At 31.1% G+C, this 19632-nt stretch overlaps 1 protein-coding gene across 1 annotated transcript in view; it reads left to right on the forward strand.

Moving 5' to 3' along the window:
- The window catches only part of LOC117167661 (otoferlin-like), a 193299-nt gene that overhangs the window by 102675 nt on the left and 70992 nt on the right, over positions 1-19632 (forward strand). Inside the window, exons 21-22 of the mRNA XM_033352752.1 lie at positions 10821-11146; positions 13588-13597. Coding sequence (XP_033208643.1) covers positions 10821-11146; positions 13588-13597 — 336 coding nt within the window. The remainder of the gene's footprint in view (positions 1-10820; positions 11147-13587; positions 13598-19632) is intronic.

Genomic DNA, 19632 nt, shown 5'->3' on the forward strand with positions numbered 1-19632 from the left:
AATTACATTAAAAATTATCATTCAAATAATAATTGTCATTACAAGAGAAAAAAACTAATTTAGTCATTTTAAATAAGCCCACAATCAACGACACAAGCGCAGTAAGAAGAATCATTGCGTCGGTGAAAACACCTACCATATTAGAAGTGAGACTTGCATGAGGGGAATTCGTCGGCTTCAAGCGCAGTAAAGGGGGAAGAGGTCCCAGGTAGTCTTCGGCGAATTGACGATCGCCCGCTTCTTCTATCTCCCTGGTTTTTACTTCCCCTATTTTCGCTCATTTTCTCTTATTTTTTTCATCTCCCATAATTTCCCCTATTCCCCCTCCCGCATTTCTCCTTATTTCACTAATTTTCCCTTCTCTCATTTCTCTCACTTCCTTTTCTTATACTCCTTTAAGTTTCTCTCATTTTTCCTAATCCGCACCCCCCATCACTTTACATCACTTCCCCTCCTTGAAAAAAGTACGTCGGACGGACGAGCAGACAGATAACCAACTAAAATTATAACAATTTCTGCTTGTGGCTACGAAACCCTAAACATTAAACAATTCCAAACTTCTTTTCAAATTGAAGTCTTCTTAAATTAGCATTGTGAAACTAAATTGCTCAAAATTGATAATTCATAAATTATGCATCAAGCTTTTTGAAATTTATGACTTGAATCTACAGTGCAAAAATAATAACTTGCAAATCAATTTTATCCAATTTCGGAGTCAAGTTGATCAAGTCGAATTTGCAAATGTGAAACAATATCATAGGTAGCTTTTGAAAGTTATTTCGAAATGAATTTTAATATCAAGTGATATACGCAAAACATATTGTGCCAGTGACGGGCAGTAAACAGATATTACGTTAATTAAAACTAGGGTCATTACTGAGGAGAACCAACTACGTATGTTTAATCAGGTTCCATTTATGGACCGCTACAAAGTACCAAATAAAACTAACATAACCGAGCAACTAAAGCATTCATCAGAACAATGGAACAAGTACCAGGAAAGCTAATTTCAACCCAAATTAACGCAACCACTTATTTTCAAGCGAAATCTCTGAAATTCCATTTGCGTGAAATCTGCAAATGTTTACGGTTTGAGCAATGTAAACAGCAATGCCAATTAAATATCAAAATAGATCTGCTGAATTTCTGTTAATTTCCATTTCAGTTCGGCAACAAAAAGAAACTGATGTTGAATTTTTTAATTTTAAACTTGAAATAACATTTTGAAACATTTATCAAACATTGAAACAAAGCATAAGGAAGTTTTAGGAAATATTCTCGATATTTCAACCAAATTTCCGATCGAAACGTTCCTTTAAATTAAGGGAAAAAATGCCTTTAAGCGTAGAAAATCTTATTTAAATCTCTTAGGAACACGTGACAGTCTCTCACGTGAGCAATTACATTTTTTATATTCAAAAAAATGAATAAACGGTACTATAATTTTAAATTTAGAATGATAACTGGGAATAGGGCCTTAGAGCCCTATCTAAAATGTATTTGATAAAACAGTATATTCTGTATCGTGAAAACTTATAGATATACTAGTAAAAATCTTTAGAAATTTCTAAAATTAACATAAAATTTGTTTGAATACCTGAGAATCATTCAAATCTTTGGACATTTTTTTCTTAGCCCCTGGGAATTTATTGCAATATTTGAAATAGACTAAAATATTCTGAATTCATAGAAATCTTCCGAAATCCCTTGAAATATTTTCAATTCTTGAAAATGTTTTAATATTTATTAGTCTTGAAAATTCCTTAGAATTTTGTAGAATATCCAAAAATTTGAAAAATCCGTTGAAATTCCTTTAAATTATGGAAATATATTGAAAATTCCTTTGCAATCTTTTAAAATTACTTAAAATTTTTTAAATCCCTTGATGTCTTTTGAAATGTTTAAAAATCTCTTCAAATGTTTAAAATTATTTCAAATCCAGTAAAACATTATGAAAATATTTGTATTTAAATTCCTATTAAAACACTTTAGATTTTTTTAATTACATAAAAATTTCTTGAAATATTCCAACATACCTTAAAATATTTTGAATCCTATGAGCTCAATTTTTTAACCAAATAGTTGAATTTCAATCCAAAAATGTGATTTTTTTACAAAAGAGTTCAACGTTAAGTACGAAAATATAAATTCTTAACTGAATAAAATTATAAACAAAAAAAGATGCATTAACTAAAAAGATTAATTTTCGATGAAAAATTACGAATTTTAAATAAAATACGTAAATTTTCAGTCAAATAGTCGACCTCTCAATTATAAAAGATAAATTTTTAGTTAAAAATAGCAATTTGAAACCAAAAATTAAATAGTTAAATTTTCAGTTAAAAAAAATTAATTCTCAAACAAACAAAATTAATAATAATCGAATTCTCAACAAAAGAGTTCAACATACAATTCCGAAAATGTTTTGTTAACCAAGATGTTTACTTTAATTTATAAAAATGGGATAGTTAAATTTTCAACCAGAGATATGAACGTTTATCCAAGTAAACAGAATTTTTTACAAAGCAGTTTATCTTTTAACCAAGTACTTGAAATTTTTAACGAACAAAATTATATTAGAAAAAAATTATTGCATTTTTAACCAAATAATTAAATTAACAATCACATAAAAAACTTTAATTAGTCGAAATAAATTCCGTACCAAAAATACAGGAATAGAGTTTTTAACCAAAAATATTGAGGTTTTTGAATTGGGTTCTAGTAATTCGGATCAATTTAAAGCGAAAAAACGAGAAAAAAGGAAAGTTTCATGAAAAGGGGAAAAAAGGAATCATTTCTATTACTCTCATATTACATTAGATCTTTTCCCGATTTTTGACTGTTTTCATTCTTCATTTTTTTATTTTCATGCCTACCACCCGCAAATTTTGTTGAAAAAAAAAGAATATATTTTTGTAAATTTTATTCAGAATCGTCAATGTTAGGTGAATCGAGTTGAAACACGACAATTCTTTTCACAATTAGCCTATAATATAATAATTAAGAGTTTTTTAAAATATCAAACCCATAAGTACGATTATGTTTCATAGGGTTTAAAAAAATCCCATAAATGAACAATTGTGTGTTGCGAGTTTTTAGCGCTAATTGTGATTATTTTGCGGTGCCTCAATTGAAACTTGTTTATTTTTATTAAATACAATTTTTTACTCTTAATTAGATTTTTGTATACATTATTAAATCATAATTATTTTTTTTAGCAATTCCCACTTATTAGAATAGAGTTAGAAGACGCGGTTTTTAAAAATTTTTTAACTGATTACACAGCCACACAAAAAAGTGTGCGGATCTGGTAACAAGACACAGGCATTCCTATGGATTTTGGGGTGCTGAATTCAAATTCGGTATCAAAAATCACCCATCACGTCATGGTTGAGCCATAACCTCAAAAAATGACGAAAAATCATGCACTGAGGCACATAAATTTCAAAATAATGCCAGTGATGCAAATTTGCACTTCAAATACATGTCGACAACTGTGAAGAATCAACCCTTGCCTGATATCAACTTATTTAACATAACTTTACCCAACAGAGCCTGACCTCACCTAACCTGAATTAACAGAAATTTATTGAACTACACGTAAAGCTCTGGAAGCATATTTCCCCAGTAGCAAATGTGTGCTACATTGAATGGGTCAACTCGAGCCTAACATAGAAATAAATCTAACCTAGCCTAACCTAACCTAACCTAACCTCACGTAACACAATTAAACTCATTGTGTTATCCCGTTGCGTTTGCGGTACCATTTCATTCAGCTTCGGCTTAACCTATATAGAGGTTTAATCCATCCTAACCTAACAAAACCTGACCTAACCTAACCTAGCCGAATGAAATTCAACCACACGTGTAGCTATGTAAGCGTACGGTTCTCAGTCTTAAATGTGTGCTATATTTAGTAGGTTAATTCGATCTTAACCTACAAATGAATCTAACTTAACAGAACCTAAAGAAATTTTGCTCAACGCAACACAACTTAACTTAAGTGTTCCCGTTGTAATACATTAAAATTCATTTCATTGTACTACAGCTGGTTAAAAATTTAGACGCACATTACTCATTTGAAGGAACTTAAAACTACAAGTAGAATTGACCCCATTTCAATTAACCTGACAATGTTTGTATCAATTAAAATGTAGAACTGTAAGTTAAACATGCAAATGAATAAGAGTTTTATTCAAAATTTTTCTCTCTCTGCTTTTCTTAGATTCAAGGGCCATATTTATACTATCTTTCGTGTTTACATTTTATCTTGCTTTTTATCTTAATTAAATTGATTTATAGACCTACTTCAGTCTATTTTCTGCCTGCTATAACGTGTCCTTTTTGTCTTCGAAGGAACGATGCAAAGGTTTACGCTTACGTTTAAGACCTATATTCGTTTCCCTTTTCAACATCCAGCAAAAATCAGCCATCATGTCCTCCGCTCATCTATCCTGATATCGTTGTTCAATCACTCTTATGTCTTGATGAAAACGTTCCCCTTGTTCTTCGCTGAAATCAGCAACATTTTCTGGAAACTTATCCAGATTGGAATCTAGAAAGTCAAGTTTTAAATTCATCAAGCAGCCTAACTTTTAGTAGTTTCTTATCATTTTCGCAACAATATTCTCGTAGTCTAGTTTCTTTTTGTTACAGAGGAAATTTGCGTTTACTGCATTAAAACTTCCCCAAGCGTCCATTTCAATTTTCGTCATGTGGCTCACGAAATTAGTATCTCTTGTCAATATTCGAATCTGTGGTCCATCAAAGACTCCTTCTTTTATTTTAGCGTCTGAAACATTAGGGAATTTAAGGGATATATACTTATAGCATTGTCCATCTTTGTCTAACGCCTTGACAAATTGCTTCATGAGCCCAAGCTTCATGTGGAGGGGTGGTAGTAAAATTTTTTCTGGATCAACGTGGCTTGGGTTGATGATATTATGAGAACCAGGTTTGAATGAATCTCTTAAAGGCCCATGTTTTTTGCTGTAATGATTGGCTCGATCTCTGCTATTCGACAGGCATATAAAGCATGGCTCTCTCGTAAAACCCGATTGTTGACCTAATATCATTGTTATGATTTTGAGATCACCACATATTTGCCATTTGTGATTCGTGTAATTAACTTTTTCAAGAAGCATTTTAAGATTGTTATATTCTTCTTTGATTACCGTTAAGTTGAGCTATAGGGATAGGAGCGTAAGTATTCGTGTTATGCAGTAAAACAGCTCTAATGCTGCGTTTTGACGAATCAGTGAAAAGTCGCCTTTCTTCGTTTCTGTACACATTTTTCTTCAAGTGGTTCCTTAGTCCGTTAACGTCAGTGCAGTACACTAAAGACGTCTCTTCGTCTTTAATGAAAAACTTTCTGAATTCATTGTCCCTGTCGCGATAGAATGAAACTTTTGTCTTTGGCTCTAGAAGATTTCTTCTTTTTAGAAATGAAGCGGCAAATTCAGCGCCGTCTTTCGGTAATCCAAGATCTTTAATAAAATCATTCAGTTCTAGTTGCGACACTAATATTGGAACCTTCAATTTCATTTTATGCACGCCATATTCGTCATCGTTTTTGTCATTTTCATCGGAATCATCAGAATTATTTTCTGTTCGATCACTGGTTTCACTACCGTCTCCATGACGTTAACTTTCAACTTCCATTTTATCATCTTCTAAAGCGCTTAAATCAGCCTGGCGTGCATTTTTATTGATTTAAATTGCTCTTGTGACTGTGCACACATTAATGTACGAAATGTTATTTTTATTTCTGGCGTTGAACCCTTTGACGGAATTCATGCAAAAGTAGCAGTCCTTCGCAATAACGGGTTTTTTCCATGTGGTTGGTGTAGAGTACTTGCGGTACTTTTCGTTGTTTGAATTTTTTACACGATATAACATAAGTCTGCAGGAATTGCAAATGACGTGAGGAACCCATTTTGTTTCTTGGTGCAGCTATTTACGGTCAGAACACTTTGGTAAAGAATTTTCACTTCCTCATCGATTGATTTTCGCAAACTGTTTTTTTCCTTGTAGCATGAGACCAAGTGATCCATGCGATCCAAGTGATCCAACCAAGTGTTCCAACCAAGTGATCCATTGATGAAGAGCTACGGATGCATAATGACGACGTCGGAGAGCCCGCTTTCCCACCCTGACCAGACGCTGATACTGGGGTTTTTTCCCTGCATCGCAATACACTTTTTACCTGTGTCTGCCATTACGGCATGCACGCCTTTTACCCAGGAACTCAGCCAATGTGGATCTGTTGCCCACCGTCACCACGTGGAGGTGCCCTGGTTACAGACACAGGCGAATAATGCTAGCAACAAGCGGTTGCGAAACTCCAGACATTTACTGCTATCAATGTCAAAATATGAAAGTACGTAAGAACAGGGTTGCCAGCGTAATCGGTTAGGTTAGGTCAGGTTTTGTTAGGTTAGGATAGGTTAAACCTCTATGTAGGTTAAGCCGAAGCTGAATAAAACGGTACCGCAAATACAACGGGACAACACAATCAGTTTATTTGTGTTTCGTGAGGTTAGGTTAGGTTAGGCAAGGTTAGAATTATTACTAGCTTAGGCTCGAGATGACCCATTCGATGTAGCACACATTTGCTACTGGGAAAATATGCTTCCAGAGCTTTTCGTGTAGTTCAATAAATTTCTGTTAATTTTGATACGTGAGGTCAGGTTCTGTTGGGTAAAGTTATGTTAAATAAGTTGATATCAGGCAAGGCTTGATCCTTCACAGTTGTCGACATGTTTTTGAAGTAAAAATTTGCATCACTGGCATTATTTTGAAATTTATTTGCCTCAGTGCATGATTTTTCGTCATTTTTTGAGGTTTTGGCTCAACCATGACGTGATTGGTGACTTTTGATACCGAATTTGAATTCACACTGTTTCAATTAGAAACCTTGTGCTAATTTTAGAAAACTTAATAATCGATTGAATAATTTACATATCACTTTCAGCAACATTCGTATCTGGCTGATAAATGCTATATTGTTTTTAAACAAATTTAATACACAAGTGCATAGATAAGGCTTTTGATGCAAGACATTTTTTTCGATCAGAATTCTTTTAATTAGTAACTTCATGGCAATTTCAGAAAAGATTTATAATTTATTCATTTATTTTATGACTTTTTAAAACAATTTTAATGAACAAATGCATTAGAGGGGCATCTGTGGATGGAAAACTTCTGTTTTCTTTCGACGTCAGTCTTTTCAATGGAGAAATTCATTATCATTGCAGCAAAATTCATAATTATTTGACAAATTTTATAATTTTTAAAACTAAATTTAATAAAAAAATTCATCAACATGTAGCTCCCGCCTTATTTAAAGAATAAAAGTACTGAGAATACTTAATTGAGAAATTGAGAAAAAAAACTTTTTCGTCGACAAATGCTTAAATAATGCGGATGCTTTTAAAACTTATTTAGAAAATCATGAAATTTATCAACAAAGTATGAGTGTTAATGAAGTTATCATTAAGTTCCTAGCTTAAAAATTTTTCATTAACAAAAATGAATTTTTCTTTTTTAAGTACTAATATGTTTATTATGAATACTCGAGAACTTTAAACAAATTTAAATTTGTTTAAACAATTTGTTTACACGTTTTATTTTTATATTTATCGAAAGATTGAATTATTTCTATGTTCTACTTTGCTTCTTAAGAATACTCTTAAATGTTTAAAACAAATAGAAATTGTTTAGAAAATTAAATATAAGTTAGAAATTGACTGCGTATTTCTAAATGAATGATTAGTGACTTTTTGTAACTTTTAAAAAGAGTCAAAAAACCGAAATATTACGTAAAATTGAATTTCGTCACTTTTGGGGTTTTCGTTGGGGACCCATAAGAGTGGCTTCAAATTATCAATCCCTAAAATTTATGATTGATTCTTATTCTCCGATGAATTCTGAACAATATACTGAAACATGGAATTATTTGTAAAATATTATCGCGTTCAAATATTAGACTTACAAAAATCTGGCTTTTTCCATTTTTATTGAATGGGAAACCTTATGGTCTTTACGCCACACCTAAATATTTAACGATTTTGTTCAAATTTCAAGGTTTTTTTTGCATTCGAAAAAGAAGGAGGGGGGTAAGGGTAGATAAATTCGAAAAGTGAAAAATATGTGCCACCCTAGCAGGGATTGAACGAAATTATGGGGCATTCTCAGACATTTGTGTTTCGTCAAAGTTTTATGTGGAAAGAAACAAAAAGGAACGTAACGTATGTTTCGTTACTCTCTCAATCTGAATTAGTCAAATCTTACTAATTGATAGTAATTCATGACTAGTTCAAACAGTGCGAAGTTCTTTACCATGAATTAGTCCAAAGTTAAGAATTCAATTAGTAATAAGGACCGAGTAAATGAATCGGTAACTCGTTACTAAATAAATTATTAACACTGCTACTAAATGAATTAGTCAATATCTACTAAAAAAATTAGTCAGGTTTACGTTGGCTTCTACTTTAAAAAGTAAATTAAAAATAATTCCACAATTAAGGTTCTAATTATTTAGATTTTATTAAAACGCTTTAAGAATTTTTCGATGAAATCTGAAGTAGTTTTTTGGACATATGAGCCCATATAGTTAAGAAATTTGTTTTCAGATATTTCTCTCGGTATTGTAACATTGAAAAAAGTTACTGGACTCTATAGTTTAACGTCTTTCCCCTGACGGACCGAAGGAACCGAATGGAGCCTCTACAAAGTACCCGTAAATACCCCATTCGGTACCTTTTTAAAAAACTAAACAAAAAAAAAACAGCAAAATCAACTTTTAAATTATTGAAAATTGGATTCTACGTTAAAATTCCTTATAGAAAGTCACGGAATAATTGTAATAGTTTTTTTTTGCAACGGTAAAAAGTTAAAAAAAATATAAGACTTATAACGCTAGGTGTATGCTACACTTTAAATGCATCGCCTGTACGTACCAGTCAATAGGCGTTATACATCGTACTTTTTTAAAACTTTTTACCGTTGCAAAAAAAAGTATTGAGATTATTCCCTGAGTTTCCAATAGAGAATTTAACGGAGAATCCGAATTTCAACAGTTTAAAAGTTGATCTTGCTGTTTTTTTGAGTTTTTTAAAAAGTAACCGAATGGGGATCCAATGTGGTCTTTACGGGTACTTCGTAGAGGCTCTATTCGGTTCCTTCGGTCCGCCAGGGGTGTACTTTGTAGAGGCTCCATTCGGTTCCACCGTTCCACCATGTTCATTTTGTAGACATAACAATCAATAAAATTATTTTTAAAAACTATAGTGATTTCGCATATTCGACATTAAAAACGTATTGTAGCTTATAAAGAAGATCAAATGCAATAATTGGATTAATTTGGAGCGCCAAATCAATCAATACTCCATCAGCTACCAGAAAATACGAATTGAGACTTTGGACTTTGACTCATAAAATGTACGGCTGTACAGTTTCTATCGCATTCTTTCAGATTATGGTGATCTCCGTAGAGATGTCTGTATGGTCCTGAAAAAATGTATTATCACTTTCTTATAGAATAATTTTATTTATCGTTTTTCAAAGTGATATTCACAACTATAACCTCAAACTTAAATTATTCAGATTTATACGAAGCTTTACGTTAAAAGCTTTTATTAATATTTATAGGAATTAGTATATAACGTTACGACCTATCTATTTCCCCAAGCTGACCACGTAATTTTTCATTTACACGTTGAATAAAAACACTTCTGAAAAAAACGAGCATGCCTTCTTAGTAAATGGAATTTTCGTTTGGTAGGGATGTAAAATTGCATGAAACTTTAGTCCGATGAAAAGTTTCATGAAACATTTGGAGTCTTATGAAACGTTTCAAAGTTTCCAAACTGGTGGCAAGAAAATTCAAACCGCTTGTATTATTATTAGTAATATTATTGATTACTATTATTATTTAAACTAAATAATTAACTCTGTGAACAAAAATAATTTGCGGTTTGTCTAACTTTCGTTATTACAACCAAAAAATTGAATCAGATATAATTTAATGAATTTTTAAGAAAGGCAAGAAATAAACGTCTTATTTTTCAATAAAAAAAACTTTTTATATGAACTAACGTCTTTTAAAGACAGCTTGTATCAATTACATTCTTTATACTAATCACAAACAAATACGTCGAAGTACGCGAGTGAGATTGATTTATTTTCGATTTTTCGCATTTTCGTTGCAGACTGGCCGCCGCAGACAGATGCGCATAAATAATATTATCATTCATGCAATATTTTGTGTCATCTATTTACACAATTTATAAAAAATGTTTGCATTATTGATGTCGACGAAAAGGCTATGTGTTTAACGTTGTGTTCAAAGAAAAATTCAGTCTGAATAATTCAATTAGTTCAAAAACTAAATTGATTAGTAATTTCTTCTTACTAATTCACTTTGGTAATCGGTTGCTTACTATTTCATTTAGTAGAAACTGGAAAATGACTAATTCAGTAGTCAAATATAAGGCTAATAATTCAATTAGTCAGATTAGTACTAATTTAGATTAAGAAAGTACGTTACTTTTCGTTCTTTTTTATATAAAATACGACAAACACATAATTTTGACATAGTGCCTTCATAGGGTCATTATGTTTTTATAATTTTTCAGACGAAGCTTAGTTTTTAGCCCAATTCTTTTAAATTTATCGAAATAATTGGCTAATATCCAAAAATTACCCTTAATTTCGTTCAAAACCCTGCACCCTAGTGCACCCTATTCCGCGCACATTAAGTGCTTTATCATAGCGGAAACAGATATCGACACATGAAATAGTATCTGATTGTCCAACAGATTGTTTGAAATGGAGGCGAAATTTCCGAAGGACTATCTATTGACGATACAAGTTTGGGACTATGATGCGACTACACCCGATGACTTGATTGGGGAGACAAAGGTTGACATCGAGAATCGATTTTACAGCAGACACCGAGCGCAATGCGGAATCGCGAGAACCTATAATACCACGGGATACAATGCATGGCGAGATCGGGAAAAACCAACTCAGATACTGGAGTTTTTGTGCCAGAAGAACAATTTACCGGCGCCCGACTATCAGGAAAATTGTGTCAAGATAGGGAAACGAAAGTTTTCTTTTGCCGCGAACGTAAAGGAGGATGGTAAGATCAGAAAAGACATTCTATTCTTCTCCTGTAATTTTATTATCTCCTTCATTTTATTCCTCCTTTCATTTCATGGCCAATTAACCGATTTGCATTCAGAGCTTTTCTCGTTTTAATGAAGAGTTCTTAGATATAAGTACTGGTACTAGGGTGAGTGACCGAGTGACTGAAAACTTAAGGAAATCACTGAAAACAACTAGTCCATTTCACGTTGTAATACTTGATTATTGTCACAAAACCTTTGAAAATAGGTTCTTAAGGGTTTGAATTTCATAGTCCGATAAACAAATGTTGTTTTTACCACAAAGCTTTATAAAAAAGAATTAAATAGTGCAAAATTAACGAAAACACCAGTGAATGAACACTGTGAGCTAACGAAAGAACAGTAGCGCACCAGTGAATGAACACTAGAATCATTACAAATTAGAATTAGGATTTGGGTATAAAATTACATAGGTAAATTACAAAATGAGCAATTAAATAATGTAAAATATTAGAAGGCGTTGCGAAATTCATTAAATATATTACTTCAATAAAAACCACAAGACATTTAGATATAAAGAAAGGAGGCAATAAAAAAGTTTAACACAGAACTAGGTTAACTTTTCCTAATTTTTTATTGCAATATTTATTTTTAAAACATTTCTATCAGTTCTTTTAACCTCACAAAAAATACAACTTATCGTTTAAAAATAGATAACTCTTATCCAGTGACTACAATAGAAAACTGCGATTTTTAGGACACATAAAATCTGCGATATAACACCTTCCCTGGCGGACCGAAGGAACCGAGTGGAGCCTCTACAAAGTACCCGTAAAGACCCCCATGGGTCCCCATTCGGTTCCTTTTTAAAAAACTCGAAAAAACAGCAAAATCAACTTTTAAATTGTTAAAATTCGGATTCTACGTTAAAATTCCCTATAGAAGCTCACTGAATAATAGCAATAGTTTATTTTACAACGGTAAAAAGTTAAAAAAAATATAAGACGTATAACGCCTGTTGACGGCTACTTAGAGGCGATGCGTTTGCAGTGTAGCAGTCAACAGGCGTTATACGTCTTATATTTTTTTAAACTTTATACCGTTGTAAAAAAAACTATTGCGATTATTCCGTGGCCTTCTATAGGGAATTATAACGTAGAATCCGAATTTCAACAATTTAAAAGTTGATTTTGCTGATTTTTCGAGTTTTTTAAAAAGGAACCGAATGGGGTATTTACGGGTACTTTGTAGAGGCTCCATTCGGTTCCTTCGGTCCGCCAAGGTTACTATGTTGCTTTAGGTTAAATTAGCAAATACAATTATAAATCACAGTGTTGTAAAAATGAAAATTCTTTAAACATTTATAAATATATATTGACTAGTACGCAGTATTACCTAGCGCAAATTAATGTTTTTTATAGTTAAACAACGTTTTCTAAATGCAAAAAAGTATTAAATTTCTAACCTCAAAGTTGCCTTACCTTTAATTCAGTTCGTGCGTACTTTTTTGATGTTCTAACCACAAAAATATACATTTAAACTATAACTATTTATAGTTTATATTTATATTTATAGCTTCGATATTTATAGGCACATTAATTGAAACAAACTCATTTATATGTAACGAAACAACAGCCAGGTCTCCGTCACCTGCTGTTCATTCACTGGACCTGCGGAGTGACAATTTTGCTCCAATAAATGAACAGAGCGTCCGTTCACTGGAACACGGGCAATTTAAAGGTCCAGTAAGTGAACACTCATTTATTAATAAAAAAGACGTACTTTTTGTGAAAAAACCTTGTGCGAAATTGAATAATAATATCTTACAACTATAACAGTACAACTTTGATACAGAAAAGGTAAAGAATTTTTTTGTAAAAGCAGTGTAAACAAGGACCCAGTGGGCACAAAGTTTGGCGACATCTTTACGAAATCGTTACGACATCTTTACGGCAACTTTACGACATCATATGTTCATGTCGTTAAGGTGTTTTTACGATATCGTAAATAAGTCGTATGATCTGACGATGTCTTTGCGATATCGCAGACACCGCAACGACATGGACATAGGATGTCGTAAAGATGTCTTGAAGATGTCGTAACGATGTCGTAAAGATTACACCAAATTTTGTGCCCACTGGGGAGTTGCTTAGGCACGTACCTTATAGTGGTCGACGACTTTCTCACAATCACACACCATAATCGATGATGCTTCACGTTCAAGAAAATTTAAAAAATTTTAACCAGAATTTACTGCAATGAATCGTATATTAAACTCTTCAAAATTGCTTCAAGATTTCAAATATATAGAAATTCATAAAGACTTTAACTTTGAAAGGTTATATTTTTATATTTTTCGCATTAGTGTTCATTCACTGGTGACTGTTCAGCCACTGGATCACTCACCCTACTCAATAAGAATTATCTGCAGTAAATGGATTAAAAGTTGTTAAAGAAATTAATCAGTTAATTAGGATACTCTCCTTCAACTGGTAAATGGTGCATCAGCTTTGAATATGATAAATGAGAGTTTGATTTGGAGGTTGGTAAAGCGGAAAATAATAATCGGAGAAGTTTATTCTACTTTCATGAGGGAACGTCCATTAGTTATAAAAGAGTGATTTATTTATTTATTTATTTTGAACCTCCTTACACTATGTGAAGATTTTTCAGATTACTCTAAACCTTATTATTTAAGATTTTATATTTTTCAATCTTCATGTCAATTATTTTGACTGTAAACGAGATTTCGAAATATTTCAAAGGATTTCACAAGATTTGTAGGACTCCTAATGAGTTAAAAGGATTCGAACAAATTTCAAGGGATTTAAAACAATTTTAGGACATTAAAAATATTTCTGATTATTTCAAGCGATTCTACAGAAAATAATAATTATTTCAAAGGATTTCAGAAGATTTTTAAGGGACTTTAGGGATTGTATCAGATTTTTAGAGATTTCACTAATTTCAATAGATATCGAAGGATTTTGAGGGACTTTAGAAAATTAAGAACGGTTGTCGCTGATTGAAAGGAATTTAATACTGAAAACATATAAAAGCTGAAAAAATCGCTCTCTCCCTTTATATATAAATTCTCGGCTATTTATGTAAACCTTTGGTCATTTATGGCAATTTTACCGATAAATATGGTAACCCAAAGTATTATTTTGATTTTTTTTTATAAATATCCGAAAATTAGTGAGATTTGTTTGTAATTTATAGTCATATTATAGGTAATTTATGTCAAATGACCATAAATTACATAAAATTCCATTAAAATTTTTTTATAAATTTCCAGAAATTTAAAGAAATTTTCCTTCATTTTTGTTAATTTTACAGGGGAATATGGTAACTTGCCATAAATTACCAAATCTTGAATTTTAAACATTTTTATCAATTTCCGGAAAGGTATGAAATTTTCTAGTAATTTATCGAAATATTACAGGTGATTGTTGGCAACTTACCATAAATTGCCCAAAATTCTATTTGAAAATGTTTATAAGTTTCCGGAAATTTATGAACATTTTCAGTCATTCATGGTAACTTTACAGGTCAATATAGTAACTTACCATAAATTACCCAAATTTCAATTTTAAACATTTTCATTAATTTTCGAAAATTCACGAAATTTTTGCGTAATTTATGGTAATATTACCGGTATTTTATATGAACTGACCTTCTATAAATTTGCGGCTATTTATCTAAAAGTTCGGTCATCTATGGTAACTTCACAGGTATATATGGGAACTTACCATCAATTTTCAAAAAATGGATTTGAAACATTTTTATAAATTTCTGAAAAATAATAAAATTTCTTGGTAAATTATGGTATTATTACAGGTATTTTTGGTAACGGACCTTTTATTGCCTAAAATGATTATTGTAAAATGCGAAATCATATACAGTGGCGCGCAAAAGTTTTGGGCCACCTATTTTTTTTATGACTGAATAAATTCTTTTAATTCTAATTATATCGTAGCTAAAAAAATGTCTCTTCAAAAGGTTGATTGTTTTCGAAATTCTGTTTAAAATAAGGCCAGGGTGAAGCCATTTTGTCTAGTTTTTAAGAAGATATTGCAATAATGGTGTAAATTTCAATGTTTTCTTAAATTTTCAATAACTTTCGAAATAGTCAACATTTTTCCACGTTCTTAGGCTCATTTTGAAGCTTTTTTTCACCGTATCACAACAGTTTACGAGTATGAATCGTAAAAAATTTCTTTTCGAATTGCAAGTACTTGAAGTTGTAAAAAAAAAGTTGGAAAAATTGAAATATTATTTTTAGTAACGAAAATATTTTTGTAAAATATATGATACATATAATCATGAAGTTTCTATGTAATTTCCCCAAAATATATATTTAACTTTTATTCTGATTTGCCTACAGGCAAGATGTTTTCAAATTTATCCAACTTTTTTATTATAATTTCAAGTTATTACAATTGGAAAAGAAATTTTTTTTACAATTTATACTCGTAAGCTGCAGTGATACGGCGAAAAAAAACTTCAAAATGAGCTCAAGAACATTGAAAAATGTTGACTATTTCGGAAGTTATTGAAAATTTAATAAAACATTGAAATTTACATTATTTTTGCAATTTAAAAACTAGACAAATTGGCTTGACCCTGGGCTTAATTTGACAGAATTTCAAAAACAATCAATTTTTTTAAGAGACATTTTTTCAGCTCCGGTATAATTAGAATTAAAAGAATTTATTCACTCATAAAAAAAGAGGTGGCCCAAAACTTTTGCACGCCACTGTATGTATAATTTTCCTTATTCACCTCTAACGTTAACATTAAAAAAATGTTGTAAAACAAAAAAAAAAATTTATGATATTTTGAAGAGTTTTAAGGAGCATAAACAAATTTTAAGAGATTTGTAGGGATTTTGATGATTTAATGTGGTGCCAAAGAATTTCAAGAGATTTTAAAAGATTCAAGAGTATATCTATACACTTCAGAGGATTTCATAGCGTTTTAAAGAAAAAAATTAAAGGATTTTCAAAGAATTTGAAGGGATTGCGAATTATTGTAATGGATTTTGCAAGCTTTTTGATAATATAAAAATATTCGGAAATATTACTACAGATTTTAAAGATTTGAATAAATCTCAAAGGGATTTTAGTAATTTTAAGAGATCTTCTCAGATTTCGAAATATTTTACGGAGTCGTAAAGGATTTTAAGCGATTTTTAGAGATTTCACCTAATTTTCATGAATTTGGAAGGATTATATTGTATTTTTAGAGAATTTTCAAGATTTCCAGTGATTTTATGTATTTCAAAAGATTTCACGGAATCTCTAAGAATTTGAATGGATTTCAAGAATGTTTTAAAACATTACGGGATATGTCAAGGAAGTCACATTGTGAAGGATTTCGAGATATTTCAAAAAAAGGTAAAATATTTCAAAAAAATTAGGGAATATAAAAAGAATTTAAGACAGTTGAATAGATGTTCACAATTTAACGGGATGCCAAAAGATTTCAAGAGATTTCAGAATATTCAAAAGTACGGAATTTCAAAGGATTTTTGAATATTATAAGGAATTTTGAAGGATTTTGTGTATCTTCAATGGCTTTCAAAAGATTTTGAAAGACTTTAAGGTTGTCAGAAAAATGTTCACGGATGTTAAAGATTTTAATGAACTGCAAAGGCATTTCAGTAATTTCAAGAGATATGTAGTTTTTTGTAATATTTAACGGAATTTTAACAATTTCTGAATTTGAGTGAAATAAAATTTGATTTCAAAATATTTGAAAAGATTTCCAAGTATTTTTAAATGTCTAAAAATTTTCAAAGGTATTTTAGAGGGATTTTCTTGAATTTTAAAAGATTTAAAATTTTTGAAAATCATATCTATACATTTTAAATGATTACGTAGAATTTTAAAGAATTTGACGGAATTTCTATAAATTTTATTTTAAGTAATATAAAAAGATTTTAAAGTATTTAAAAATGTCTAATAATTTTTAAAGGTATTTCAACGGGGTTATTTGGAATTCTAAGAGATTTAAAAATATTAAAAATTAAATTCATGTATTTTAAAATATTTCGAAGGGATTTTAAAGGATTTGGCGGAATCTCGAGTAATTTGAATAAAATTTTATTTCAAGATATTTGAAAAGATTTGCAAGTATTTTAAAATGTCTAATAAATTTTTAAGATATTTCATAGGGATTTTCCTCAATTCTAATGGATTTAAAAATATTAAAAATTGGATCGATGTATTTTTAATGGTTTCGTAGGATTTTTAGGGATTGGACGGAATTTTGAGTTTGATTTCAAGATATTTAGAAAAATTTCCAAGTATTTTAAAATGTCTAGTAATTTTTAAAGAAATTTTAAAGGGATTTTCTTGGGTTTTAAAAGATCGTATGATATTTTTATGAGGCATAAAATATTTAAATTAATACCTAGGGTCTCAAACAATTTTAGGAAATCTTCAAGAATTCAAAGGAATTTTGTAATTGTCAAGAAAACTTGGAAAGATTTTGAGGAATAAATTCGAGAGGAATAAATCTCGTTTAAAATTAAAGTCTTCTTGAGGATTTCTAGTAAATTTATACATTCTAATTTTTATAGTATTTATCTGAAAGTGAAATTTTATTTTGCATCTTTTTTCAGATAAAAAGTTACAGCACTTTTATTTATCAAATTAAAGGCAAAAAAGTAACTTTAAACAAATCGGGTTTCATATTTTTTTCACCTTAACTCGTGCTCTTTTCATCAATCTTTCAACATTTGTCAATTAAATCTTATAGGGAATGCGCTTTAAGGTGTTCTAGAGATCATTAATAATTTTTTCAGATGCATGGCGCGAAACGAACTTTTGTAACTCCCAGCGTAGCGTTTTCTTTATCGAGTAAATGTTGAGCAAGCAAAGAATTCTTGTAATAAAAATTCGTGAAAAATTTCGGTAAAGTTTTTTTTTCAAGTTTCAGATCATAATATTGATTAGTTTAGGAGTAATTATGAGTTTAGTTTATGCCAACGCTGGAGTTTCCGAGTGTACTGTAGACTGCAGCTTACCGTCGCACCACGTTTCCACGCTAGGAATTTTTTGCTTATATTGCGATATTAATTAAATTTATTGGTGAATAATAATTTTAAAAAAAGTAATTTGACAAAAAACTCATGAATTTTATATAATTTTTTATTTATTTGTCCGGTTCGTTTAGATTTGATGTACGCTGCACTAATCTACATCTAACGTTTACACCTACACTTGCCTTGAATCGTTATCAACCTTGCACATTTGGTTTGCAAGGAAACCCATTCACAGTTTTATTCTACTTTGTGTAAATCTATTTCTAAATTAAAAAAGATCAGTCGATCCTTAATTCTACACTGGAGATTACATATCTAAATGAAAATCTTATATTGAATGTAATTTAAATTTGAATTTGAATAGTTTCAAGAACAATGTGAAAGTTTCAATGATTTTTATATTCAAATTATGAAATACACCAGAACCGCGGTTTAGTCATTCTCAGAACTGCTGGCCGATGTAGTTTCTCAGGGACAGCAAGAGAGCGGTGGCAACTGTCGCCTCGAAAGGGCCGCAGTGCGCGAGTACTCAGTCGAATATATTGCACCATATTGTGCATTCAAATTGAAAACGGTTCAGGTGACCCTGAATGTTTACGTTTTGATTCCCCCGATTTAGTAACAAGGCCAGTGCGGGACAACCCCCGACAATTTTACTAAACCGAGAGTTTGGTGTACTAGTGATGTATCAGCTCCCAATGATTAAAGTCTAAGGAAATTTTTACTTCGTTTATGTTACATAGCATAACTTCCTATGTAATTATAAGGGGAAAAAAAGCAAAAACCTACTAGCTAGAAAACGTGGCACGACGATAAGCCCCAGAGTAAATACTCCTAGGATATTAATAGTAGATTATATACCTAGGCAGTAAAGTTAAACTTTATACGAGGATGTAGAATTTAATGTCCGCGTCGAAGGCAAGGGCATTAAAACGGCATCGGAGTATGAAATAACTTTACTGCCGTTGTGCATACGATACTTTACCTCAAATAGGCAGAATAAGAGCTCTTTTCCCTGAAAACGGTGCTTGATTGTACCACGTACGCATGCGCGTGAGGTGCCGTTATAAGTCCCAAAATCCACTTCGTAGTTTGACGCTTCTTTAAAACTAATTCTTCTCACTCTTTTCTATCACGTTTCTTTCGCTTCTCACTCACTTCTTCCTCCTTGCTGCCGCTTTACCTGCTGCTCATCGCAGTACAATAAAGTGCTACTTTACTGCTACTCCATGGGCCGATAAAGTGCGCTTGTTCTGCCTAATTCTGTTGAATAATGTCATTCTGAAGCTCTGTAAAAATATTATAAAATTATTATTAGAAAACAGGTTATGAACAACAACAAATGTTTTTAATTAAAAGAATCAATTTATTGAAGAGCACTTTGAAGGCACGTCTTTACTCATCAAGATCTGATTTTGAACTAACTATGAAACGTATCACCAATATCAC

Source organism: Belonocnema kinseyi, chromosome 2, assembly GCF_010883055.1.
Source record: "Belonocnema kinseyi isolate 2016_QV_RU_SX_M_011 chromosome 2, B_treatae_v1, whole genome shotgun sequence".
Classification (NCBI taxonomy): domain Eukaryota; kingdom Metazoa; phylum Arthropoda; class Insecta; order Hymenoptera; family Cynipidae; genus Belonocnema; species Belonocnema kinseyi.